The sequence below is a fragment of the Camelina sativa genome, chromosome 9 (assembly GCF_000633955.1).
Source record: "Camelina sativa cultivar DH55 chromosome 9, Cs, whole genome shotgun sequence".
NCBI lineage: Eukaryota > Viridiplantae > Streptophyta > Magnoliopsida > Brassicales > Brassicaceae > Camelina > Camelina sativa.
Genome location: NC_025693.1, coordinates 23310299 through 23338159, shown reverse-complemented (window position 1 = coordinate 23338159; position 27861 = coordinate 23310299). Strand labels below are relative to the sequence as shown.

Here is a 27861-nt window from a genome sequence, read left to right as displayed (position 1 = left end):
ATCTCGAGGAGGCGTGTTAATATCCCACATGTGGTCCTTGGTTTGAAGGGGAGATTGTTGGGATACAATCCAAGTCCCACATCTGAAGTTTGAAGGGACTATCATTAATATATAAAAGGTTAGAGTCAATCTACTAATTGCCAATTGGCTTTTAGTTAGAAGCCCAAGATAAACCCAAATTTAACTGAAACACACACAACAATAACAAAAACACAACAACAACAACAAAAGAGAGACTCTGTGAGATCTCATGCATGTTATAAGCTTTGCTTTTTTGGTCTCTCCGTTGTTATTCTTGGGTTCCGATATGCTGGATGCAAGAATAAAGTTTAGGAAGAAATTAATGGTTGATTAAGAGAAGATATTGGTTTCTTATTATGGTAATCTTCTTCATGACCAAATTCGGATGATGAAGAAATCACATGTTGTCTTTGTTGTTGACAAAGAGCTTCTTGATTCTCCCAACTCTTTCCCATCACAACTAAGTACAGTCCACTCATGATTAATATTGCACCAATCAGTCTGTTAAAACAAACATAATTACTGTGTCAAAAAACTTATAAGTATATGAAAATAATACAATGCATGAGTAAAATATATATATATAGGTACATACCCTCCAAGGTAGAAGTGTTCACCAAGAGCAAAAGTGGCTAAAACAGCAGCAATTAAAGTTTGAAGAGGCAGATACGCTGATACAAACAGAGGTCCTCCTCTCTGCACTACATAAATTTGTATTGCAAACACCATTGCTGAACCCACCAATCCCTGCATATATATATAATTCAAATTAAACAGAATATTCAAAAACAGAGTCATAATCTAAAAAAAAAAAAAAAACTTACAGTGTATAGTAAAGCGTATAATTCGCCTACTGACGTTATCTTCCAACTCTCTAGATCTCTCTCGAAATAAGCAGAGATTCCAAAGAACTGTAAAACTGCGAAAAGGCAAGAGAAAGAGACAAAGGAGAAGCGAGCTGGATACTTCTTAAGCAATGGTGACTGCAACACAATCCAACTTGACCAACATAAACAGTGACCCATCAAACAAAGACATCCCAGCGTCCAGTTCTTGTTTTGTTCCTCTGCTTCTTCAGCTTTCATGGGTTGTTGTTGGTTCATTAAACGCAGACTCGGTTGGTAAATGGTTGGTCCTTTATAGAGCGTTATAACTAAAGATCCTGCCACGGATACAATTGTGCCCACCACTTTAGCTATACCATCTTTCCTCTTCCATTCCACTTTCTCTATTCTACAATTGGTTAGTGTCATGGTTCGTCTTCGTCATATTTAATAATGAGTGGAATATGAGATTGAAGAATCAAGAACATACCCGAGCAAGGCGGCCATGAGGAATGAAACAGCAGGAACAGCATTTTCTGTTGCTGATGCAAATGTTGGTGAAGTATTGTCCAATCCAAATATGTAAAATCCTTGATTTAACGTTATTCTATAACCAAAAAAGAAATAGTGATGAATTTTTAAATTGTCTCTTATACAATTTAAGGTTCAAAGACAAGATCATACCCGATTAGTCCAAGAAGGAAGAACTGAATCAGAAGACTCATGTTCATCGCAGGTCTCTCTTTTCTGTTAGAAATATGAAAATAATCAAGATTATAATAAACAAGAATCAAGAATTAGTGATATAAGATTAGTACTCATTGATTTAAAGAAGTGTATATATACTTTTCAAGGAAGAAAGCAGAGGGAGCAAGAACAGAGAAAGCTACGATGGTCCGGTAAAGTGGGAAGACAAGCTTGCTTACTCCCAAGTTTAGAGCGTATCTCATGATCACGTGATTCCCTGCGTACCCTGTCTGAAACACCACCATAGCTATGTGGAGCTTTGCCCTTTCCGGTATCGGAGACATCTTATGATGCCGGAGATGGAGGGAAGAAGAAACTCAAAGACGGCTGGAGAGATCTGTTTTGGTTTTTATTTTTTAAACTTGAAGGGACTCTTGCGGCGACTTTGTTGTAAACGACAAAAACGAGATAAGACTGTGACTGTCATGTGCAGAGTTGTCTCACGTGAGATGTGGAAATTTGGAATAGTCTGAACCGATTTTAACCAAGTCAAACATCGATAGATTTCGTTAACCGGCTCAGTTTTACGAGTTTGTTCTTGCGTCGATTTTAATCTCTCTTTGGTGCCAAAATGAGATTAGGCTTAACTTAACTCAGGGATTACTTCACTAATCAAACTTAAGGAGTGCTTCGCTGGCTTACACTTTTTGGATGAGTGGAGGAAAGATGCTGAAAGATCTTGTTTCATCTCTTTTTATCTCAATACCTATTAAAATACTTCATCTTTTTTTCAGTCTAAGAAATTGAATTTCTTAAAACCAAACCTGATTGGATACTTGCATAAATTAATTGAATGTCTAAGATGATGAAAGCCATAAACCCTGACAAAATAAATTTTAAAAAATCACTACTTGATGATGATTCATAAAGAAGAGATACTTGGAACCTAATCCAAATCTATAATACTATAACTTAATGATGACCTAAAAGGAAAAACAAGAACCTAACTAACTGATGCATGATGTTATTATCCACTAAACTATTTTGTGTTCGTCAGCTTTTTGAACATTTTCCCAATTTGGGTAAACTCATGACTTTACTATTTAAGCAAAGCCAAAGCAAGCTTAACTAGTTCAAAGCACAAAACTAGAAAATATTCAGTTAAGTAACGTAACACACACACAAAATAAAAGAGAGAGGAAAGAAAGAAATGGAGTGTAAGAAGCAAGAAACACTTCGTAGAGGGCCATGGCACGAGGAAGAGGACGAACGGCTAGTGAAGATTGTTACCATATTGGGAGAACGTCGTTGGGATTCTTTAGCAACAGTTTCCGGTATACTTTGAAACCTATCTTATGTCAACTTTCCGAAAATAGAAATTTACATATGTAAGATATGTTTGTTTTTTGTATTCATACTTATAGGTTTGAAGAGGAGTGGTAAGAGTTGCAGACTAAGGTGGATGAACTATCTGAATCCGAAACTGAAGCATGGACCGATGAGTTCAGAAGAAGTAAGGAACATCCTTCAGCTCCATGCACTCTGGGGTAACAAGTAAGAAACCACAAAAAATGAATCTTTCACTTGCACAGTTGCATGATTGCTATTTTTTGGTTTGAACTAAATATTGTATATCAATAGGTGGTCGAAGATTGCGAGAAGATTACCCGGTAGGACTGATAACGAGATTAAGAACTATTGGAGAACTCATTTTAGAAAGAAAGAGGAAGCTCAAAACTGTGGTAGATATATAGAGTTACTTTGATTTGATCTTTCACTTTGCATGTGTTAAGTCTTGGATCGGCTTTTCAATATAACTATATAAGTATGATGTTTTTTTTGCTGCAGATAAGATCATTGACTGGAGATGCAATAAAGGAGAAGAATTGTTTCACAAGTATAAGGAAACAGAGATCATGAGGACAAAAGTGACGTCTCAAGAGCATGGTTTTGATGAAACCGTGAAGGAATCTAACCAGAGAACTATGGAAAGTGGTCAAGAAACCAATGGTGGTATTTGCGAAACAGAGAGCTTTGGTATAATGAATTCACCGTACGAAAACCGGATTTCGGATTGGATATCGGAGATTTCTACAGACCAGAGTGAAGCAAATGTCTCAGAAGGCAATAGCAGCAGTAGCAGTGAGAACAATATTAACATTGCTTCTTGGTGGTTTCAAGAGACTAGGGACTTTGAGGAGTTTTCATGTTCTCTATGGTCATAATTCTAAAGTTTGTTTGTTTTACTTTTGTAACTCTTGGATAATTGAATTCGAAATTGCTATAATGAAACAAGGTTAAGTACTAAGCATCAATCATACAATTTGAATTAAATATCAAATGAAATTTGAAATCGTAGTTGAAGGTCTATTTATATACATATCCATAACAAGAAAATAAGTAAACTGTAGCATTGATGTTTACTATCAGGTCTTGTTACAAACAACAACAACAACAACAAAAATGAGAAGTTCATGCCCCAATGGATGAGAAAAAAACTATTACTTTTCTGGTAAACATTATTGGTTGATGGGCTTTATTTAATCTGAATTAAATTAAATGTTTGGTATACTTTTGTGCCAAATGATTTGTTAAAATTGTTTTCTATTGTAGTTATTCAGGAGAAAAAAAAAGTATTTAATGTTCAACATATAGTAAATTACAATATCCTAAAGTAGTATATTGATATGGTGTGAAGTATAGATGCATGTATGGAACACCTCTTGTATAAAATTATAACAAGTCCAAAGACGAAGATAATATAACGTTAAGGATAATAGTATATAATCTCTATTAGAGGTATTAGTTATGTAATGTAATTAATTAAAAGATAGGATAGGAGTGACATAGGACTATTACAACGTCACGATTACATATACGTACAATATGACACACGACACACGTGGTGTGGTGTTATTGTAAGAAATTCTGTAAAACTACATATTATAAGGTCCATCAAAACACCAAATGGATTGATGGTACGAATCGTGTGATTGTTCTTGACATAGTACGTATTATTGAAGATTATTCCAAAGAAGAAAATAATACCCAAGAATGAAGTTTGGAAACAATTTTTTGCTTGTTCCTTGATAAAATAGGTAAAGTTCAATTCATGTTACAACATAAACATTTGGGTTGAAGAAGTGAACATGACAAGATATGATATTGAACTAAGCAAGAATGATAACACAAGAACTGAGAAAGATAACCGGATCGCTGAACCGGCACCAGACATTTCATCGGTATAGTCATTATAAGAATCTAAACCGCCATTACCTTCTGATCCCGTAGTAGTCCACATCCCAAGATTGTTATTCCTAATACCAAAATCAAACACCCTAAATTAGCTCCATTTTGACTTTTTGGAGGTTAATGAGAGAAAATTATGAATATAGTGGGGTAAAAAAAATAAAAAATTAGACAAAAGAAAAAAGATAAAGTTAAAGGCAAAAGTAGAAGAAAACAAAAGAGTATGTAGACATTTATAATACCATTTTTTATATGGTGCGTGTATTGGTAAAACAAAAGATTCAAAGTGTTGATTTCTTTAAAATGACCATTTCTTTTTTCAAAACGAAAAAGTTGGCAAAGGGTGAATGATTTGTATGGTAGAATGTAGAATCCAAACCTGCCGCCGACGCCAAGTACGCCAGAGTGATATGTGATTTGGGTAATGAATGAGGCGGATTTAGGCTCGACGCTATATGCCTTCTCATACCTCATCTCCGCACCTTCACCGGATGCCACAAAGAAGGCTCCATTCACCAAAATGTCCCCCTCTGATCTCCAGTTCCACCCTTTCCAATCGCCATCCGGTGTTTCCACTCTCTTAGTCACCTACACAGTAACACTCTCATTTATAAATACCATACAAAGTTGTATAGTATAAAACATTATGAAACCAAAAGCAAAGTATAAAAATAAACTGACCATAAGGCCATAAGGGTTGTTTATTTACCTCTTTGGCGAATGGGTTGGTTGGGGCAGTGTAGCGGTTACCCTGACTGTTAATAGTCGGGTTACCGCTACCGCCAATCGCATACATTTCCCATTGAGTGAAATCGTTATTAACAACGTGGATATATCCACGACGACACCTAGGCATCCTTTGTATCAATTTTTCTCCAAAGTGATTAAACGCAATTGTTACCTAATTATCACACAAACATTACTCTCATTTCAAATCAAATAGTAGTCAGTAAGAAAAATGAATATAATGGACTAGTGTGTGTGTGTGACCTGCATGCCACTGTCTGGTTCGTAGTGGTCGCTGTGACCGAGAAGCATGACTTCATTATGGTGAGAGAAGAAGTTGTTCGATATAGTAATTCCAGTGGAACCCATCACCGCATCTATCAGACCGTCCTTACATCTCGATAGAGAACAATGGTCGATCCATATGTCCTTTGAACCGAAGATTGAGATACCATCACCGTCCGATTTTGATCTGAACCCATAGTGCGTTGGACTTGACCGCACGTTAGTATTCCCTATGGACAAACATATTTTCAGAATGCTTTTATGAATGAACCAATCAATGCTATTTCAGGAAGGACAAAGGTTTAATTTTTACTATTTTTCTTTTCTTACCATATGCTTTTATGTATAAATCAATAAATGCTGCTAAACTAGAAAATCATGTTTTCTTTGTTTGCGTGTGAATATACCAATAAATGAGAAAGAAAATATGTACACCGTTGGGGACCTACTAAATTATTAGGGGAAGAAAATTAAAAAAAAAAAAAAGTAAAAAGTAAAAAGCCTAACGATTATTGGCCGTTAAAACAAAAAAGATATACCCTTTTGAACAAAGGATTAGAATTTAGAAAAAGAGCAAATGTGAAAAGAGTAAAACATAAATTACCGGATTGGTAACAATGGTGGATATGAATGTTATGGATGATGATATTGGAGACATATTGAAGAGTGATGCAGCCACCACCAACAATGTGAACATTAGCTCCTCTCCCATCAAGTGTCTTGTAACTATTGAATATTAGCTCTTGCTTTAGCTTAATCATCATGTTGCTTGGGAACACTATCCACAATGGCTCTTCTTGTATCACTCCGTATCTGTCATCAAGTTTTTGGCACTTTTCATTTTAATCTTATCTAAAACAAAATTTTCACATTGTAAACCCGATTGCTTAGACATTGATAAAGATTCCCTAAATTATTCGATTTTTTCGAGGCCCCAGGAGACTGATACACTTGTTTTATTGTACTTGTCTATTCTCTAGATTATTAATTATATTTTCACTTCTAAATACAGTGTTAAAATAATAATGTAGGGAGCGTCAAATTACAAACATCCTAAACATTATGTTTAACAACGGATTTAGTTAACCGAAATTATAGAGCTTAATCTAAACTTTTTTTGAGGGGATTTAAATAACTTGAAAGAAAAATCAGAGTTGTTGGTACTTTGTCCACAAAATGGAGGGTTTATTTAGAAATATAAACAAGTGGTATTGAAAAAGTCGTACGTAATAGATTGGTGTGGGACATGTGAATATGAGATGACAAAAGATAAACGTCGCTAAAACAGAATCTTATTTTCTTATAGGTTTTAATTTGTGAAAGTGTATAGGTAGGGTTTAGGGTTAAAGAACAATAATGACAAGTAATATTCAAGTAAAGTATAATTTATTAGACTATTTAGTGTTGTAAACAAACGACTAAAAAAATCTAATTACGGTCAAGAAACGAGTACTAAAGATAATATCTTTGTCTTGAACCTAACAAAAAACAAAACAAAACATTTTTGTCTATTTGTCAAGATTATTATACTAATAGGAATTCCGGTTAAGACTTAAGAGAAAGGTACCTGAGAGTGCCCGGTCTAGGGTTGACGGCATCGTCGTCGGAAGAATCTGTGACGAAGTAAAACTGACCACCTTTGCCACCTAAGGCGTACTGTCCGAATCCGATTCCACAATCTGCTAGACCTTGTCGGTTATTGGGCCAGTTTGGGTTACATTTCCAACAGTCATCGATTGGGTTACCGGTGAAGCACGGGTCTGAACCGGCCTGGTCTGTCGTGTCAAGAGTTTGACGTCTAGTTATAGATGCATTTACTCTCCTGTGAAAGTATTAAAACCGGATTATTTACAGTCTGTCCGGTTTAAGAGAACCGGAGATTTTTAGAAACAGAGAACATAGTAAAACAGGGGAAAAAAACAGAGCAACCCTTTAACAAGAACACTTATAGCTAGTGAAATGTAAAACCCAGTTAGAAATTTACATGAAAAAATGTGAAATAAGAGAGTAAATGAGTAGATCCAGAAGAGGCAATGTAGTATGTGTACCACTGAACTTCATAAGCGACTAGTTCCGGGTCGGGATGTGGTGTGAGAAGAACAGTTCTGTTGTTGAGCATGGCGAAGCCCATTTGTGGAAGGAACAGAAAAAGAGAGAAGGAAAGTACAATGCAGCTTCTTGGAAGCATCATTGGTGAAGAAACTGATGATTTAGGGATTTTCTAGGGGTTTTTGGTTAGTTAGAAGGAGGGAGAAGAGAAAAGAGAGTAGTTATGACATGGCTTGTTGTTGTTGTTCTTGTTCTTCTTCTCTCTCTCTCTCTCTCTCTCTCTCTCTGCTCTTACTGACCAGTGTTCTTGAGTGGCTTTTCACAGTGTGTTATTGCTTTTGTAATAATGGCTTTCTTGGCTTTTGTATTTTTGTTTTTCTTTTCTTCTTTTTGAGGAGAGAGAGAGAGAGAAGGTTGTTTTCCACTGACAGTCTCGAGGATTGAGAATCTGCTTGTCTCGAGGAAACGGTCTCCAATTTTTTCCTTTGAAGCTCCTTAATTTTCTTATACTATATGAATTGTAATTTCTCATTTTATGTAATTACTATTATAACTCACACGATATAAGAAGGATACCTATCCATAAGCATTAACAGATTAACAAACGGTAGGTTTTGATATTTGAATCTCTTGTCAGGTTTTTCACCTTTTATTATAAAAGCGATGTTACCATATGATCAATAAATAAAAATATAAATAAAATAAAAAATAAAACCCACGAGCTTTAACAATATGAATGCTACTATTAAGGGCTTCTTTGTTGTTCAACTGAAAAGAGGTTAAAGATTCTATTATTCATTTTTCAAAATTATCTGTGTAGGTGATTTTTGATATGATTTGCGTTTATAGACTAAACTAGCGAATNTTTTTTTTTTTTTTTTTTGTAGTATGATAATCCTATTAGAATGTGTGTCCTTATTGACATTGTTGTGTCTCACTGTTTTCCTCATTAGAACCAAACCACCTTCAATCTCAACATCCACGATGATATCCAAATCATCATCAAATCGGTACAAAACTGTTGCATTCCTCACTTTGAAGTCGAGGCTTCCACTTTAGCAGCTCGATTTAGCAATTACAATAAACCAGCAATTTCTGTCTTTCATATGATTATTGTCAATACGGTATAGGCTTTCTACCTATGCTTTTACTTGGAACTGTTTTCTGCATGGAATATCTGTAAAAAAAAAAAATTCTATTAGTCATATAAGATTTTGCAATTGTAGTTATCTAATTATATCTAAAGCTTGCCTTATATTAAAAGAAAGAAATTGGAGAAAGAAATGTACCTTGACTTAGGATAATAAACTTTTGTATGAGCATGAAGACAAAACCATCTCCATTCTGTTTAGATGTATTGAAGAGTGTCTTGAACATATAATTTAAAGTTAAAAAGAATTATTAATATTATAAGATAATTTTCTGGAAGAATGTGAAACACTATGTTTTTAAAAAACTTTTTAAATTGAATTTACTACTGTGTTTTTAAGATATCCATCATATAATAATATAATTATGCAATAGAGATGCACAAATGATACGACGTGACACTATTGCAGCTTGACCAATTCAACCGAGTAAAAAACCCCGCATTATACATACATGATACATGTACACATTATGCGCGCAAAAAATATGGGTCTGATTGTTAACATAGCCAAAGCTGTAAGCTTTTAATGAATAGTGCAAAGCTGTAAGAAAAAAACTTTAAGTGAAAACTGTACAAAAAAACTGAGAGTAAAGCTTTTAATAAAGTTTTTAGTAAAGTTTTTGTGATTGGTAAACTTTAAAACTGTATATTTGTACAGCTTTGTACCGCTTTGTAAAATGGTTACCAATCACTACCTATATGTGAGTGTGTTGTTCACTTAGACCATTTCCAACAGGGAGATTTAGCAGACCTGTTAAAATTGGGCCAAAAATAAATAAAAACACATAAAAGAATAGAAGACAGTTCTAATTTTGGATCAATAAGAAGTGCCTTTTATTGATAAGTGTCAGCATCTAGTTTGATGATGTTTTAATATTTTTTTTTTTAAATTATATCGATTCATTTTTCTTATTTTTCTTTCTCTCTATTTGATAATATCTCTGTAACGCGAACACTGAGATCGACCATCAGAACGACAATCAGAGGAGATGGAACAGTTATCTGAGGTGATAGGATGTTTTCTCATCATCTCCACCGTGGCTGAGTGTCAACGTCGACTGTGGTAGAGCTAATCGGAGAGTCGATTCATTGAAAACGGTGAGTCGGCCAGTTTGCATGGACCAGTTTAGAGATTGTATTATACAATTGTCTTTGTCATGGTACGTTTATATTTCTGTTTGTATGTATGAACTAGATATTCACCTGCGGTACACTGCGGAGCTAACGTTTTTTTTTAACAATGCATTAAATACTTTATTTATTATTTTATCTATATATGTAAATAATGTGTTTTATATATTTTAAATGTACTATAGTTTTAAAGTATAATATATTGTATTGTGTATATCTATTGTTTGTCCGCGGGTTACAAATTTAAAATATCATTATTATTCATCTATAATTTACTTTAGTAAACTATTATACTGTTTTTGTCATTTTGTATTTTTATTTATAATGGATTTAAAATATATTTGTAATCCTTCTTTTATAATTAGATGAGTATACTATAGTTATCAAAATGTTATAAAGTATTCTACTGTTTTACGGGTTGACAAACATAATTTAGGTGGTTTCATCTATACATGCATATTTAAAAACTTTTGTATTTATAGTTGTGCAATTCGATTAAAATAGTGGAGTGTTTTGTAATTGGATATTTAATTTATTTTTATTTTGTTACTTATTAGTATGTATCAAATCTATTTATAATAATCTATTAGCTATTACAAACACTTCTTTGAAGAAGGTAGTAAAATTTAAAAAATTTGGTTAGTTGGGGTCTTTTGGCAAATATGTTAACTTTTTGTCTTTTTACATCCTATTATTAAAATATTATTGTTTTTGTTTGTCCCCAGTTCCCACCGAGTAAGGTGTTGACTGGTTCTCCTGCTACCTCCCGCAAACGCTGTATTTGCGGGTGGTAGCGGTTGCTAGCGATTGGAACCAATCACACAAATCGCTCCCAATCGCTCTTAATCGCTCCCAACCGCTTCAAACCACTGAATTCCAAAAGCTGCTTCCCGCAAGCGTTTGCAGTTGCGAGTGATTGAAGGTGCGAGTGATTGCGGTTGCGATTGATTGCGGTTGCGAGCGTATATATATATTTTTTTGTCATCACAGGTTAAATAGTTTTTTAAAGATTTTTTTCAGAAAGATTTGTTCAGTAATCTGTAATAAACAATTTTACAAATTATATGCACATCTATTATAGTTATTAATTAAAATAAATTTAGATAATTTTATGAATATTTGATTAGAAAGATATGCTATTTAAAAAAAAAAAAAACCTACGCTCTTTGAATAAAAACATTATTTAAATAGTCATTTTCTAAGTTATAAAATTACAAAAAGTTGAAACATCTTAGCTACTAATTATCAGTATATATAGGGGATGAGATGTTTACAATATGTTGTTAGGTTTTAACTAAAAAATTAAAAACTAAAATTTTCTAAAAATTTAAGAAATATTTGTGTAAACAATTAATATATTTTTTTACAAATTAATAATTATTCTATAGAATATCTTCTAAAATATAATTGACCCACAAATAGAAAACCTAATCAAAGATAACTTAAAATACCAAATCTTGGTTGTTGTAATTTTAAATTTTAAATTATGATCTTAACGAATTTAGAAACAACAACTTAATTAAATTAGGATCCAAGTTTTATGGAAAATTGTGTTTAGTATTAGATTTGTAACAGTAATTAATATATTTAATATCAGTTCCGATTTTGGAAAATCGGTTAGTCATTTTAATATTTTAGTTTTAAATTTATAAATTAAATTTAAATACCAATGGTAGTCTTGTAAATAGGTGGCAAGTTCAGGATTTATTTGCTAAATGTACTTGAAAAATGTATATATAGATTAATTTAAGGTTTAGAGATTAGGGTATTTGATTTTGGAAATTAGGTTTTTCAAAATCCAAATTTATTTATGTGTTCATAGGCATGATTAAACTTAGGATAATGAAATTAGCCATGATTGAAGATGAATTTAGGCATATGATGTTTGTTTCCATCGGTCTTGTCCATTGTTTGAGAGTAGGAGATTGGTCTCATCATCTTCACTTTAAACTCGTATGTGTTCACTCAACGTTTGTGATAAAAGAACACATCAACACTTGCAAGATGATTTGATTGAGCATATATGGCAAAAATTTTACACAAATCAAGATTACAATCAAGATTACAACTAATCTATTATCCTATTTATGATTTGTATGTCTATTTTTACTATGCTTTTATAATTTGTAAGTTTAAAAATTAATGTTTAAATAATTATGAAATGCTATAATTTCTCATTTTTATATAATTTAAAATATTTAAACATTCAAACTAATTATGTTTTACTTAAGATATTTTCATTTCATAAATAATATTTTTGAATTTTTTTTTTCAAAATTAAGAACCCCAATAAAAGTTTCACCATTAGAGGAGCAAAATTTTAATTACGGTTTTACAAATTCTTATTATAAAGAAGTACATAATAAAAAAATTTAAAAAAAATAAAAACCTCAAAATAGTATTCTCCCATTGGAGATGCTCTTAGCTCCCTCACTTAGGTGTGACAAATCAGAATAAAATTGGCCGTGATTGTTGGATTATTATTAAAGTTTTTTTAAGAGTACTAAATACTAATGTAAGCTAAATGTAGGGTTAAATAACGTGATGTTAGGCGATATCTTTGGTGAAGAAAAAAAAAACATTATAGATATAAAGATATACACTTTGCCTCCTCACATGTCTAATAAGATCATTGTAACCAATCATAGTGTCCATAAAAGTCATTGCTTTGCTTGTGTTATTTTCCACGAGCGATGAAATTAAGGAGTTCACTAAGACGCCTACATTAGGTAAAGTAATCTTCTTTTATCAACTTTTGTAGTAGTCTGCATCTTTTATCATCAATTTGTAGCTATCCAGAATCTATAATTTAGATTTTAAACAACTTCGTCAGTACTATCCGAGTATTCTTTTATTTTTAGATGACAGTAATAAAGAGACTGGTGTTACAATATTAGAATAGTGTTCTTAATTAACTAACATTCATATTACTTCTTTAAATAATGTATAAATCATTACACCATGTCGTACCCATTTTTTTAAAAAAATTATGGTGGTTAAGTAGTTGAAAACGCTATATATATTTATGCACGAACGCCATCATCCTACTATATTAATTGAGAAGTACAAATATGAAACTAACCTTAAAATGTGTTAAAAATTACATTCAATTGCCATTAGAAAAAATTAATTAAGTTTAATTAATTAATTAAAATAAATATAATTAAATTAAAAATAAAAAACACTTACATATCAAATATTTAAAAAAGAGAATTTGTTAAAAATGCCCTTTTTGATTTACTCCTTTTCAAAAATACCCTCTTTTCTGGCCATTTTTATTTATGCCCTCTTTTAATTTTTAATGACCAATTTTATCCTTAGATGAAAATTATTTTATTCAATAAAAAGAAAAACAAAATTTTCCCGCCAAAAAATTTCCGACATATTTTCCCGCCAAAAATTTTTCGAAAAAATTTTCCCGCCAAAAATTTTGAAAAAAAATTTCCCGCCAAAATTTTTCCCGCCAAAAAAAATTTACAAGGTGTTTATAAGGCTTTTATAAGGTAGAAATCTTATAAAAGCCTTATAAACACCTTGTAAAGGCTTTACAAGATTTTTTAAAGAGTTTTAAAAGGTTTTTTAAACAACTTGTAAACGCTTTTACAAGATTTTTAAAAAGTTTTTAAAAGGTTTTAAAAGGTTTTTAAAAGGTTTTCAAATGGTTTTTAAAAGGATTTTTAAAAGGTTTTTAAACACCTTCTAAACGTTTTTACAATGTTTTTAAAAACCTTGTAAAAGTTTTTATAAGACTTTTAAAAGGGTTTTAAAAGGTTTTTAAACACTTTGTAAATGCTTTTAAAAAGATTTTAAAAGCGTTTACAAGGTGTTTAAAAACCTTTTAAAGCATTTACAAGCTTTTTAAAAACATTTACAAGGTTTTTAAAAGCGTTTATAATGTGTTTAAAAACCTTTTAAAAACCTTTTAAAAACCTTGTAAACGCTTTTAAAAGTTTTTTAAAAGCATTTATAAGGTTTTTAAAAGGTATAAATTTCAATATTTTTGGCGGGAAAATTTTTCGATTTTGGTGGGAAAATTTTTTTTTGGCGGAAAAAAATAATTTTTTTGGGAAAAATTTTCGATTTTGGCGGGAAAAAAATTTTGGCGGGAATTTTTTTTGGCGGGAAAATATTTTCGATTTTGATGACTGTACATTCTTGCTGTCACTCAAAAAAGGGTAATTTAGTCATTTTGTATATAAAGAGGAGTAGCTTTAAAAATGGTCAACATGAAAGGGTATTTTTAAAAAGAGATATGGAAAAAGGGGCATTTTTGAGAATGCCCCTTTAAAAAATCTAAAAAAATCTAAAAAAAAATCTAAAAAAAATATTTTCTCTCTCTAATAAACTATAGACGAAATCACTATTTTTTTAAAAAAAATATATAAACCAATCAGAATTTTAAAAACTAAGATTTTATATCCAAGTATACAATACAATTATTTTTAATAACTAAATTCGAAGATTTTGTTAAGATTTCAAATTATGATTCTCATATCATCCTTATTTTATTTTATTTACAAATTGTTTAGAACTTTCATATAATACTTATAATTAATAAAATGCATATTTTTCTGCATATGTTGTGATGTGAAATTTTTAAAACGAAGATATATTACTCAATGTATGAAAATGCGTGTTTTAATTTTCACATTGACGGGTTGGTAAAACTAAATTTATATAGATGATAAATTAATAATTTTTATTTACTCACAATTATAATATTAAAATTACTATTTTATATTTCACAAAATATGATGCAAATAAAACAAATAAACAATATAAAACTGTAATAATACGTCAAAAATAAAATACTATAATATTCTAAAATAATTAGTATTCAAATAGACTAATAGATTTACATAACAATTAAAAATAAATATTATCTCAAACAAAATAATTTTTTTAAAAAAATAAAACAATAATTATTATTATTATATTATAAATTTTTTTAAAAATGTTGATCCGTGCTTTAAGCACGGGATATATCCTAGTTAGTTATAACTTATAAGTACATGTGTATATTTGAATGTAGCGATTTCAGTAACCATTTACACGAACATGGACCTATTAATTATAAGAAAATATATCTTATAAAGTCCTAAACCAGAAGAAATATATATTTGACGCAGCGTGGTGAACTAGCGAGTGAGTCAGTGACCATTTCTCGGTGTAGTCGGAGGGATATAGCGTACAAGTGGAAACAATCAAAGCTCCTTACCTCATAATCTCATATTATTAATTATTCGAATCTAATTTGTAGGAGTATTATACAGTGTGACCCACTAACTTAGAACTGCATTTTTTGTTTGTCAATAAAGTTTCTGATTTTGCAGTTGATCCTTTATTGGCTCTTGACAAAGCTTCATGGACCCAATGGTCCCATCCCATCTATGGATACATACGCAAAGCAGTTTCATGTTCATGCATGCTATTGTCTCTTTTTCTCCTCAGTATTTCTAATTTATTCGATTAAGATGCAAATTTAACAGCAGGTAAATTTTACGAGGGGAGCAAAATGTAAAAAGTGAAAAACTAAGGCCATGAATGGCTACTCGTTTATAGATTTTGGTTTTTAGTTTTTGGATTTTAGTTTTTGATTTTTTTAGTTTTTTGATTTTTGGTGTAGATTTTAGTTTTTGCAAAATCTTGAATGGTAACTTGATTAGTTTTTGGTTTTTATGTATAATAATTATTTTTAAAATAGTAAAATAATAATTATAAACTTTTATTAAAAGATAGAAAAATACAATGATGTGATTTTTAGAAAGAAAAAAAAAGTGTCACGCTAAAAAGTAAAAACCCACAAAATGTGGTTTTTAGATTTTATGAAAAAATTTGTAAAATCCACCAAAATCTGGTTTTCCTAAATTCTAGGAAAGCTATTTTTTCATAATCGTGAATGGCTCCAAAAATAGATTTTGCAGAATCTAAAGCCAAAAACTGATGCAAAATCAGGTGCCATTCAAAGCCTCTCTAACCATGGATTAAGGTTCCCCCATATGAACTTATAGAAGGCTTATCTTGTTTTCTTGTCAAATGACAAAACATCTGGACCACACATGTTCTATTTTATTGATTTATCAGCGAGCATNAGGCCATGAATGGCTACTGGTTTATAGATTTTGGTTTTTAGTTTTTGGATTTTAGTTTTTGATTTTTTTAGTTTTTTGATTTTTGGTGTAGATTTTAGTTTTTGCAAAATCTTGAATGGTAACGTGATTAGTTTTTGGTTTTTATGTATAATAATTATTTTTAAAATAGTAAAATAATAATTATAAACTTTTATTAAAAGATAGAAAAATATAATGATGTGATTTTTAGAAAGAAAAAAAAAGTGTCACGCTAAAAAGTAAAAACCCACAAAATGTGGTTTTTAGATTTTATGAAAAAATTTGTAAAATCCACCAAAATCTGGTTTTCCTAAATTCTAGGAAAGCTATTTTTTCATAATCGTGAATGGCTCCAAAAATAGATTTTGCAGAATCTAAAGCCAAAAACTGATGCAAAATCAGGTGCCATTCAAAGCCTCTCTAACCATGGATTAAGGTTCCCCCATATGAACTTATAGAAGGCTTATCTTGTTTTCTTGTCAAATGACAAAACATCTGGACCACACATGTTCTATTTTATTGATTTATCAGCGAGCATCTTGACGGAAATGGACCTACAGTTTAGCTAGCTTTATTCTACTAATTGAAGGTTACCAACAAATTGATTTAAGTTACCTTGGTTGGGTTCAGAGTAACTTATTTTATATTATACGTTGGACGAGTCACATACATATGTACAAATTAGCTTTGTTTAGTAGATTACTAATTTCAATATCAAAGTTTCAATCATATTCACTCATTTATATATGTCTTCATTCTCATTATCTCATATATGTCACTAGCCAAAAAACTATTTTCGTAACTACACCTGATTCTGAATCAAGAGGGAGGTTTATTCTTTCTGTCGTAGGTCAAATTTTATCCTTTTGACCCACAAATCTATAATTTGTATATTTGACTTGCCTATATATTACATTTCGCTAATAAAACACCCAACATTTACCACCATTACGTACATGCATGATGCATGCTACAACAAAAATCGTTTTCAAGGACCTTGCGTTGACTTCTTCTTCTTTTTTTGTTTAAAGTTTTTTGCATATACGTTGTAGTTTTCTTTGAACTTATAAATATGCTATCTTTTAGCTGATCTGTTTGCAAAGAGATGCCCGAAAAGCTAATTATGTTGTACTTTCCTACGAATTTGTCTAGTGTGAATGAATCATGAAGTTTGGAAGAAATTTTTTTGGACTTATCAATAAGTTCTCTTCCCCAGTTAGATACAGCTCACATGGAGATAGATTTTATTCGCCTACTTGTTTGAGCATAATATGGGAAAATCGGTAATTTCATACCCCAGCTAAGGGGTATGTTCAATTCCTATATGATATTTAACACTATGCAAATCCATACATTAAGTTAAATAAAATTTAAATTCACAACTCCAACTCTTCAAATTGTGCTAATAAATACCTAAGTCGTAACGGTGTTAAGAAACCGTTAACGGGTTCTGACGTGGACGCCACGTATGAAACGACGTGGCGCCGATCCGATTTTCGTCAAAGGCTCTTGGTATCACTCTCGTTTTGATATCTCCAACACCAATGGCTCCTCCTCTTGGATTTGCAATGGTAAATAAAACCCCTAAATTCATACTGTCACTAATCTTTTTCTCGGATTTGACGTTTTTTTGGGGTTTTAATCGGAGTTGAAGCAACAGAGGAGGAGCTTTCGGAGCGAGCGAAAGAAGGAAGAAGAAGAAGGAAGAAAACGACGTCGTTTTGAATAAAGGAAGGTTTTTTTTTTTGTTTTTTAAAACGACGTCGTTTCATACGTGGCGTCTACGTCAGAACCAGTTAACAGTTTCTTAACACTGTTACGACTTAGGTATGTATTAGCACAGTTTGAAGAGTTGGAGTTGTGAATTTAAATTTTATTTAACTTAATGTATGGATTTGCACAATATTAAACATCATGTAGGAATTGAACATACCCCCTTAGCTGGGGTATGAAATTACCGATTTTCCCATAATATGCGTACCATATGAACCTAACCTTTGAACATGTTTACTATTTGCAGGGGAAAAATGCCAAAAAAAACCCGAAGTTATTTTTATTTGGACGTTTAATACCCAATGGTTTTGGATTGGAATAAAAATACACCAAATAATAAAAAAGTGTCATTTAAAACCCAAAATAATAAGTGTTGTTATTTCCATACACACGATTTTTCAACAAAATTAAAATTCCAATTTTACCCCGGTTATTTAATTAATTATTAATTTTTAATATATAAATTCTCGGTTTTCTGTTAACCATATCAAACCGAATTAAACTTCTTTCTCTCTTCTTCCTCCTCTTCTTAATCAAAATCTCTAAAGTGATCGAAGCAAAAAGAGTTTTTGTTCGTTTTGAGATTTTATCTCAGTTCAATGACGTCAAACACCAGCAACGATAATTTCCTGCACATACCACGATAAAGAAACGGACCGCCTCCGACGCGGCGACGAGGAAGAAGCCCACCGCCTCCGTCTCGTGACCAGCCACAGTAGCAGACGCCACAGGAGAAGAGAAACTGGTGTTCGTGAAGGTGAATCAACTAAAACCAGGAACGAGCGGAGACTGTCATAAACCTGGTGATGCTTCTTCCTCTCATCTCCGACCTGCTCGGATCTCTGAGGGTCTCGTTGGTGATGACTGATGAGACTGCTTATATCTTCTTCACTGCTTGCAACAATAAAGGCGACTTCATCTGATTCCTCTTGCAATGTGGCTTTTAATTTTTTTTTAATTTTTGGTTAATTCTTTTGTTTGAATTACCTTTTGATCTCTTTAGAAAATTTCCAGAAACAAGAGGACGACGAAGATGAAAGAAATAGATTAAACCGGGGTTTAATCCCGGTTTGATATGGTTAACAGAAAACCGAGAATTTATATATTAAAAATTAATAATTAATTAGATAACTGGGGTAAAATTGGAATTTTAATTTTGTTGAAATATCGTGTGTATAGAAATAACAAAACTTAGTATTTTAGGTTTTAAATGACACGTTTTTATTATTTGGTATATTTTTATTCCAATCCAAAACCATTGGGTATTAAACGTCCAAATAAAAAGGGAATTTAGTGTAATCTACCACATTGGTTATAAATCTTTTCTAATCTACCACATTACCGAAACCTTTTCTGATCTACCAAAAGCAGTGAGCATAAATGACTTAAATAACCCTAAAATCTGTCATTGAAATATTGTGCTGTCGTAGGACAACATGTGATTTCACATTAAATGCATTGGTAACCCAAACTTGCATTAAATATGGACAAAAGAGAGAAATGATGGGTAAAAGAGAGTATGAGATTAAATAATAAAATAAAAGAGAATGAAGGAGGATATTGGGATATAATTGACGTGTTTTTTTTTTTTTTTGTGTGCAAAGATTGACGTGTTTAATAGAAGAAGACAAAGTTGTAGGTTTTATGGTGGACGACGGAAGTATTAATTGAGGTGGTATGTTGATTGGCCTGCTAAGTTGGCTAAAGTGGTGGACAATAATGAGAATGTAGACAAGTATGCAGAGCAGGTGTCCATGAATGCAGAGACGTTGTCCACAAGATCTCCGCAGGTAGACAATAGGACTAGAGTGGAATCAAATCTAGAAGAGGAGCTATATGAGGTAAATGTGGTTACTGAATTAGAAACGGAGGACAATATTATGGTGGTGGACAATGTTGATGTAATGGTCACCCGGGAACATCGCGTGTGTGATGTAACAGTGTCCAATATAAGAGAGCTGGGGGACAAACTGATGGCAGTAGACAAAGTTGACACCTTTGGCGATGTTGTAGGTCCATTGTCCACTATAAAATGATGGCAGTAGACAAAGTTGCCAACTCTGGCAGTAGACAAAGTTGGCACCTCTGACAAGTTGTCCACCGTTTGGAAGTGGAGGACAAGTGATCGACATAGACGCGGAGGAAGTTGTCCATCGTTTGTTTCAACAAAATATACAGAAGGCGGCTGAGGATCTGTGATATTCTCACCCTCTGGATGATCTCTGTGTAGACATAATAAAAACAAATTTAATAAGGACGTCTACCGAGAGAAAGAGAGACTAAAGTTTGTTACAACTTACGGATTCGTGGGATTAGCAGAGTCGAGAGCATCCCGAGTGTACTTTCAGGAATCACCGCTGGAGGATCTACGTTATTCTCAACTGCGTCACCATTTATTTCCATCTCCGGCAGGAGTCCAGCGTTGAAAATGCGGTTCAATCTGAGGGATCAAAATAGAGTCAGCATATAACAAAGAGGATAAGATGTAATAAACTGAGAATTGAATAAAAATTGGTAATTTCCAAACTCCGGCGAACGCAACTACGGTTAAACATAGAACTCCGGCCAGTAAGTGACAAAAGATGAAGATGTCGACCATGACTAGGAGAGATGAAGAAGTCGACCATTAACGCACCCCAAAATTAAAAGTTATTCAGTTCAAAATAATTTAAAATTCCTCAGAAAAAACATGAAAAGACCGGACATAGAGAAAAAAAAAACAAAAATATAGATTTCTAGAGATTTTTCCATTCGATGGTTGGAGGGTACAAATGTATTTTTATCTATTAGATGTGGTATTCCCCAAAAGGACTGAACCAATGTGGTAGAATGCATAACTTTTGTTTCTGAATGTGGTACATTAGTTAAAAAACTCAAATAAAAATAACTTCGGGTTTTTTTTGGCATTTTTCCCCTATTTAAAGTAAATAATTAGTACAAGACAATATTTTACCAATAGAATGTTATGCTAACTTTTTCTTTCTTAACATGTGCTTTAGCTTGCAGAGATACATAGATTCCGAAAACTTTTTAATATATATGATTCATAGATGTATAAAGGTTAGTCAAAGTAATGAATCAGAAAATTTCGGAAAATAAGATAAGGAACCTAGATAACAATAGCTGGACTAAGAACATGGATAGAAGTAGAACAATGGGTAAAGTGTATATTTCGCTCCCAATACTACATGATATGATTAAGAACATAAAAACTTGAAAATATTCAGTCACGAGGACCTATTAGGTAGCATTAAAGTAAAGAAACATAGTAATAGATTAGATACTTGAAATCTAGTATAAGATAAGAATAGAGAACCAAAACTTGGAGACTTTTGAAAGCGTGGGACGAAAAAGTAAGAAATACTCAAGCATGCGTCTCGAAATATGAAATATATAGTTTATTTATTTTCTGATCCACATCTTTATGTCACGTTTGCGGTTTGCATATAGTCATATACTCCGTTTAAGTGAAACCTCAATACTACAGTTCTCTTCATGTGACACAAAGTCCACAATAAAAGAGAAAATGATCGAACAATCATATTACTCCGAGGCTCAAAGGATTAGTATCGGTGAATGAGTTGCTTACATGCATCTGGATTCTTGGAATAATACTCGGCCTCAGACTGTTACAAAATTTTTGAAAAATAATATAACAATAGATTAGTGCCTTATGTACTTTTAGTTACCAGTACTGTATGTAAATCAGTATAATGGAATCTAAAAGATGATAGCGTTACCTTACGGACTGCTTTTATGGCAACTACAAGCTTTTGTCCGAGCAGTTCATGGAGAACTTCATCTTTGTCCAGAGCTTCAACAGCTTCTGAGAGCGATTCTGGAAGCCTGCTCAATGTAGCAGCAACATCTGCCGGATTTACATCTGTTTCGTTGAACAAATTGTTAGATCCCACATTAGATGTTATACGTGACCTAAAGTTACATATAACGAAAATGGACCGATCCATATATCGCCTAGAATGTTTTGAAAAGTAGGTAATGTATTTTGAAGGATGTGAAAAAACTTCATCCGAACAACTCAAGATCGAAAGATTTCATCTAAGACTAAATAAATGAAAATGAGTAACAGATAAATTTGTAGGTACCTATTCCATTAGGTAGTTTGAGATGTCGTCGGAGACCATCAATACCGGCAGCCATTATAGCAGCCAAACCAAAGTGAGGATTTGCGGAGCCATCAAAAGTCTTGATCTCAAAGTTTGTAAATATTCCATCAGGAGTTCCTGGTGGAGAAGCTGTTCTTATAGCCGCTTCACGGTTTTCCTTGCCCCAGCATTGGAATGCTCCACTCCATGTATTAGGTTGGAGCCGATCATAGCTGAAGTTTTAGTTAAAAATATTGCAACTTTTAGCAACAACTTGAGGAAGTTACTAAAAAAAGAATGGTTCTAGAGTTACCTGTTTGGGAGTGGAGCTATAATTGCTACAATTGAAGGAAGGTGAAACAGAACTCCAGCCATGAACTCTTCACCAACGGAGGAGATTCCAAGAGCAGATGACTTATCAGATGCCGGGAAGACATTTTCACCGTTTTTCCAAAGACTTAGATGTACATGTGATCCAGAACCAATGTCACATAAATCATACCTATGAAAACACACAGAAATGCATTCTTAATAAACTTTGCGGTTAAAGGGTATTATAACTTTAGTGTGGGAAAGAGACTAACATACTTTGGAACAAAGGTCGCAAGCAATCCATGTTTCCTTGCAACCGATCTTACAACTTCACGTGTGTAAACCAAATTGTCGGCAGCATGAGATGCAACAGTGTGACCGAGAGATAGTTCAAACTGACCTTTCCCGGATTCAGCATGAAACTATGACAAAATATATATACATGTCAAGACACATGATACAGACTGATCATTATGAAATGAAATGATTATAAAACTGTTTGGTAACCTGTTCAACTGTGATGTTCAAGGACTCGAGTGCGGGTACAATTTCATGGAAAATCGGAGATGCAGCATCGAATGAGGATGCAGAGCAGTAAGGACCAAAGTCAAAAGGCACATACTCTTCTTTCCCTTCCCTTCAAATAATGTTGGGTAGGACTAGTGTTAAGATTATGAAAATGATTGGACTGAACAAGAAAACCAAGATTCAGGAAACTTATAGTGGCATACATACCGGACAACATTCTTGAGGAGATAAAACTCATTCTCAAAACCAGCGTTCATTACCTAAAAGCCAAGGAGACTTTGAGTTTTAGCAACCAAAAAGCCAATAAAAGTTTCCATAGAGAGAGTTTATGAAGATTTTTTACCAAGTCAAATTCATCTTTGAGAACTTTTGTGACCCTTCTTAAGGTTTCTCTTGGACAGTATTCCCATGCTTCACCAGGCTTTAAGTACATGTCACCTAAAACCATGCTCTCTTGCTTTGTCCTAACGGTAAATATGATACGGTAACAAATAAGAAAAGAAGGTATGTAAAAAGTTAAGCTGCAAAGGGATCGGACATGAGTTAAGTACCAAGGTATTGTATGCTTGGTTGATAGATCTGGAACCAGTCTAATCTCACCCACACCGGTCAAATTAGACCCTTCTGCTGGTCCATCAGCAAATGAAGTCATCCCCATTGTTACAACAGTCAGACCAACGCCGTTCTTCTTCACGCTACTGTTAAAACGATGTGCTTGAACAGCCTGAAACAATACAATAAACATAATTCTTGTCAATGTGAGAANAAAAAAAAAAAAAAAAAAAAAAAAAAAAAAAAAAAAAAAAAAAAAACTCACACGGCATCTATGTTGTCCAGATGTATCAACCCAAATAATGCGTACGAAAGAACTACTATCTTCTTGCACATCAGGCTCCTTCATCTCTAATTTGGGAGATACTATACTTTGTGGACTAGAAGAATTTGTCTTTAAATCAAGCTTATAAAATTCAATCGAATTTCTTGAAAAAATATCTTTAGCTGCATCAATAGCTTCCATGAGTGAGAGATCACCACTGGCACAAGCATCACGCAGAACTAAGAAGATGACCTCTCGTGCTTTCTTTGCACCTGCCAAAAACACAGAGAGCTTTGTTTAAGACTAAAGCGAGGAGATTTCAAGTTTCAAAATTTATAAACAGGATTAAAACATATATAAGCATGTTACAAACTATACAAAAGAGGTAGTAACTTGAGCTAACCTAAATAGTATGTCTCAGGAGATGCATACCCATCAGTGCTGAACATAACCTGCAATATATCCTAATGCTTAGCATTTTTCTATGACTCATGAACAACAACAATGATAAAGCAAGTAAAGAGATAAAGAAACTTAGCAATGTTAACATGCTGCATTTAGTAATTACCTTCTTCGTTGGCGCTAAGTCAAGGAGCTCTTTAACTGAAGACACCATACCATGGACACTAAGCTTTGGAACCGCCAACCCGAAATCAAGGTAAACCTTAAGGAACAAAAAGAGATTGATAGAAAAATAAGTTAACGACTAGACATAATTTTACAGATTAATTGAAATGGGATGAAGTAAACCTGAGGATAAACTGAAGACAGAAACGATGCTTCCTTTGAGAATGGATAAGCTGCATGAAGAAGAACAATACGACACTTTGCAAATCTTTTGTCTTCAAGAAGGGTTCTAAGGTGAAGAGGATTTGACAACCTCAAATCCAAATCCCTGTCACCAAAACTGGCTCAAACAACAAAAGAAAAAGAGATTTTTCATTACTACAAACCTCAGAACATGAGTTTCTGATTCTATGTATAGCACAGAACAAATCCTCAAAAGCTTACTGCACACTTCAACCTCACTAAATATTCATGTTTGTTTAATGAAAAAAGAATCAGACTTTACTAACATCAATCACAAAGACCCTCACAGAGACCAAAACTTGCATACATACCCTGTGTGAATCTGCAAGGGCAAGTCGCAACGTTCAGTTAACTCCAAACTACAAGTAACAATGTAATCAATCAAGCCTTTGTTTCCAATGCGGACGGGGCTTCCAGCTGCAGTAACAACAGGGTTTAAGGTGTAAAACAACAGCTATGTTATACTTCCTGATGGACTAATGTGCAAACCGTCTTACCTTGCAAGACTTCAGCAAGGCCTTTCTCAGCAACTTCTTTACTCACATGAGTATCAATATCCAAACCGCTACGATAAGCAGCAATAGTTTTTAAAGCAACAATCTCTGGAACAAGCGTGACACCAAAGTAGTCAAGGTAAACCAACACTAGTGAATATATAGTCACATTCACTAAGAGTGTGTATTAAAAAAAGTAAGATAAAGGTAAAGGATATGAATTTAATCTTTCAACAAAGGCTCTTGTGAAAGAATCCAAACTCCAAGTGGAAGAAGCATCAGTAGGACTCTCCTCATCGAGGATTTGCTCAGCAAGAGTTTCGATACGCAAGACTCGACCAACAAAAGGAACAAAGTTTCTATGCCATTCAATGTCATGTTTCTTGTCAAGCTTCAATCCATCATCAATGAGCAGAGCAGAGATACGAGCTTCTTGAAAACACTTGGAAGTAAAAGATTCCAAACCAGAGGTCTTACGATGTTCCTCAATTGCTTCTAACGATACTTGAGTGCCATAAAGTTGAGCAATCTCCCTCAAGTTCCTCTGTTTTTCATTCATACAACCAAAAAAAAACACATCCATACCAATGAATCAAGCTAAACACGTCGGCGTTTTAAGAGGGTATTGATTGACAACACAGTAGACATCGGTCGTGTGTATACCTTGAAGGAGAGAGAATGAGGAGCGAAGGTCAAGGCTTCGCCGTTGGCCTCGGAGAAAGTTCCGATGAACGGGAAAGACGAGTCAAGAGAGACAATGTTGTGTGCGTGACCATCGACGAGCTCTATTCCCTCTATTGCTTCTTTTAACTCCTTAAACTCCATCTCTCTATCTCTGTCTTAAGTCACAATCAAACTCTCGATTACTTGATTGGTGTTGTTGTTCTTCTTCTTACAGTCTTCACAGTTTGTTTACTACAGGAGGAACTTGTTTAAACTTTAAAGCATGAGTGAAAGTTTCCAACTTTGCCTCTTCTTTTGTTGTCTGATTTGGTCGGTGGCCAATGCGTTTGACCTTTCAGTTCACACGGCGGCGTGTCTAAAGGAGAGTGATGGACACGTGACAACGTGACCAACAGTTAGCCTCCACGTGTCGTTGATTGTGCGGATAACATTCTTGCAACTTTTTCATTTTTCAATTCCGGTTCGCGTCACATCTCCAAATTCCGGTTGGTCCCCAAATAAGTGAGTCCTAACTCCTATGTTAAAACAAATTCAAAATTGGGAAAAATTTTCATTTGGTTTTCTATTATTTCAAATTACATAACATTGGCAAACAAAACAAATAATATAGTGATTTGCTTGACACACTATTTTTTTTTGTTTTAAGATCTTTTTACCAATTTTGTAGGAGTAAATTACAAACGATACTCTAATTTAAGATCTTTATTGTAGGATGAATATATATTTTAGAGAAATTGACAGCAGTAACCAACAAAAAAAACTTTAATTCATTCTTTAACTATTCTAACCATCACTCTATAATATTTTTTATATTTTCTATAATAATGACAGTTTTCTTCATATGATATTATGAAGAGCTAAACACACACTCTCTCTCACGTGTATTCCCTCGTCCTCCCTTTTTTTTCTTTCTTTCTTTATTTTTCTCATTTTCTTGTTTATCTCTTATTTATTCATTTATACTTTATAATAAAATCTAGGGCAATTCTCATAAATCTATTTACACAAATTATTTGGATTTCACAATCTTACTTAAAAATAAACATTTTCTTTGTTATTTGATTTTTTAATCAAACAACTTTAACTCAATATGTAACTAAAATAATGTAATTATTTATTCTATTATTCTATAATACAATAATATTCTATTACATTTTCTTAAAATATATATATATATATATATGTTCTATTAATTTAATTTCCATGTAATCTTATTTTAGTATGTGCCTAATTTAATAGTTTGGGTTCTTTATGTTGTATCCCTTAAGGTATATTGTAATTTATTCGGATATTGTATATTTCTTAGGAAACATGCTTGTTTCATAATTCTTCATTTCATTTCACCATCATTACCAATACCATCAATTTATTTTATGAAAAATGTTTCATTCTATACTATTTATTTTTGTTCTATACTATTTCATTAAGGTGTTGTAAAAAACATTATTCTATATATTACATGTGCGTATGTCATTCACCGATATCATCTCTAGTCTTTTTATATTGGCCAATGGTTATTCACTTATTTTTTTGATATAATGTGTTATTTCTTCATTAGTTTTATCTGTAAGGTTATTGAGCAAAATTGTTCTTTATTGGCCAATGGCTAGGGTTGATAATGAAACATAAATGTTTACTTGTTAGTTAGGGTTTAGAAAGTTCTATCTTGTAGAGTTTATAATTTCTAAAAAAAATCTCTTTAATATTAGTCAAAAGGTTTAAAATGGAACATAAATATATACTTATCCGTTTGGGTTTACAAATTTCTACTTTGTAAGGTTTAGTTTTCCAAAAGAAAAATACTTAGGTGAACCTTTCTGTTCACCTCCTTTTTTTCCTTATATACGTTATTTTATAAGAAGGTGAATCATCCAAAAACATTTTTTACCACTATACAAAGAGTAACAATTTTGTAGGATTGAGTTATATTTAGCATTTAATACAGGAAAACACTACAGCTACTTAACTATTAAACTAGTCTCTTCCATAAAACGGATGCAACATAATTAGAAGTTATGTTACTGATTTGACAATTGATACTTTAAGACACTAAACTGATGCACCAACAGAAGTAGGTGCCACATATCCTTCCCCTCTCAAAACAC

The 27861-nt window shown here is 32.8% G+C and overlaps 4 protein-coding genes across 5 annotated transcripts; 1 reads left to right on the top strand and 3 right to left on the bottom strand.

Annotated features, from left to right (window-relative positions):
- On the bottom strand, nucleotides 169-1947 carry LOC104711879 (WAT1-related protein At3g53210). The gene is made up of 6 exons (XM_010428655.2): nucleotides 1692-1947; nucleotides 1530-1592; nucleotides 1336-1452; nucleotides 846-1254; nucleotides 617-768; nucleotides 169-522 (listed from the first exon to the last, which is right to left on the bottom strand). Exons 1-6 carry the CDS (start codon nucleotides 1874-1876, stop codon nucleotides 330-332), a joined length of 1119 nt encoding a protein of 372 aa, XP_010426957.1. The 5' UTR covers nucleotides 1877-1947; the 3' UTR covers nucleotides 169-329.
- LOC104711878 (myb-related protein 315-like) lies at nucleotides 2709-3840 on the top strand. Its single transcript, XM_010428654.1, has 4 exons — nucleotides 2709-2866; nucleotides 2957-3086; nucleotides 3174-3274; nucleotides 3381-3840. The coding sequence occupies exons 1-4, from the start codon at nucleotides 2743-2745 to the stop codon at nucleotides 3755-3757; spliced, it is 732 nt and encodes a 243-aa protein (XP_010426956.1). The 5' UTR covers nucleotides 2709-2742; the 3' UTR covers nucleotides 3758-3840.
- On the bottom strand, nucleotides 4588-8232 carry LOC104711877 (probable pectate lyase 12). The gene is made up of 7 exons (XM_010428653.2): nucleotides 7841-8232; nucleotides 7360-7614; nucleotides 6397-6605; nucleotides 5772-6022; nucleotides 5491-5682; nucleotides 5161-5369; nucleotides 4588-4849 (listed from the first exon to the last, which is right to left on the bottom strand). Exons 1-7 carry the CDS (start codon nucleotides 7981-7983, stop codon nucleotides 4648-4650), a joined length of 1461 nt encoding a protein of 486 aa, XP_010426955.1. The 5' UTR covers nucleotides 7984-8232; the 3' UTR covers nucleotides 4588-4647.
- LOC104711876 (protein fluG) lies at nucleotides 19656-26052 on the bottom strand. 2 transcript variants are annotated; one of them, XR_755398.2, is made up of 19 exons: nucleotides 25736-26052; nucleotides 25291-25616; nucleotides 25076-25191; nucleotides 24890-24995; nucleotides 24519-24675; nucleotides 24337-24432; nucleotides 24172-24220; nucleotides 23769-24040; nucleotides 23503-23675; nucleotides 23295-23415; nucleotides 23159-23211; nucleotides 22931-23060; nucleotides 22700-22845; nucleotides 22425-22613; nucleotides 22112-22344; nucleotides 21746-21888; nucleotides 21595-21631; nucleotides 20306-20445; nucleotides 19656-20227 (listed from the first exon to the last, which is right to left on the bottom strand). XR_755398.2 is itself a non-coding variant. In XM_010428652.2 (17 exons), exons 1-17 carry the CDS (start codon nucleotides 25895-25897, stop codon nucleotides 21569-21571), a joined length of 2535 nt encoding a protein of 844 aa, XP_010426954.1. In that variant the 5' UTR covers nucleotides 25898-26051; the 3' UTR covers nucleotides 21316-21568. The 2 variants fall into 2 exon arrangements, 1 of the variants encoding a protein (XP_010426954.1); XM_010428652.2 differs by lacking the exons at nucleotides 19656-20227; nucleotides 20306-20445 and having other exon boundaries at nucleotides 21316-21631; nucleotides 25736-26051.

What these genes read in the sequence shown, in the direction of transcription:
- LOC104711877 (XM_010428653.2), bottom strand. Translation starts at nt 7,983, where the DNA reads ATGATGCTTCCAAGAAGCTGCATTGTACTTTCCTTCTCTCTTTTTCTG. An exon ending in CCTAGACCGGGCACTCTCAG is followed by an intron (nt 6,606 to 7,359) that starts GTACCTTTCTCT and finishes ACTTGATGACAG; the next exon opens with ATACGGAGTGATACAAGAAG. An exon ending in CCAACCCATTCGCCAAAGAG is followed by an intron (nt 5,370 to 5,490) that starts GTAAATAAACAA and finishes GTTACTGTGTAG; the next exon opens with GTGACTAAGAGAGTGGAAAC.
- LOC104711879 (XM_010428655.2), bottom strand. Translation starts at nt 1,876, where the DNA reads ATGTCTCCGATACCGGAAAGGGCAAAGCTCCACATAGCTATGGTGGTG. An exon ending in TCTGCTTTCTTCCTTGAAAA is followed by an intron (nt 1,593 to 1,691) that starts GTATATATACAC and finishes TATTTCTAACAG; the next exon opens with AAAAGAGAGACCTGCGATGA. An exon ending in TTCCTTCTTGGACTAATCGG is followed by an intron (nt 1,453 to 1,529) that starts GTATGATCTTGT and finishes TTTTGGTTATAG; the next exon opens with AATAACGTTAAATCAAGGAT.
- LOC104711878 (XM_010428654.1), top strand. Translation starts at nt 2,743, where the DNA reads ATGGAGTGTAAGAAGCAAGAAACACTTCGTAGAGGGCCATGGCACGAG. An exon ending in TTCTTTAGCAACAGTTTCCG is followed by an intron (nt 2,867 to 2,956) that starts GTATACTTTGAA and finishes TCATACTTATAG; the next exon opens with GTTTGAAGAGGAGTGGTAAG. An exon ending in AGAGGAAGCTCAAAACTGTG is followed by an intron (nt 3,275 to 3,380) that starts GTAGATATATAG and finishes TTTTTGCTGCAG; the next exon opens with ATAAGATCATTGACTGGAGA.
- LOC104711876 (XM_010428652.2), bottom strand. Translation starts at nt 25,897, where the DNA reads ATGGAGTTTAAGGAGTTAAAAGAAGCAATAGAGGGAATAGAGCTCGTC. An exon ending in CCTTGCTGAAGTCTTGCAAG is followed by an intron (nt 24,996 to 25,075) that starts GTAAGACGGTTT and finishes TTGTTACTGCAG; the next exon opens with CTGGAAGCCCCGTCCGCATT. An exon ending in TCAAAGATGAATTTGACTTG is followed by an intron (nt 23,212 to 23,294) that starts GTAAAAAATCTT and finishes CTTGGCTTTTAG; the next exon opens with GTAATGAACGCTGGTTTTGA.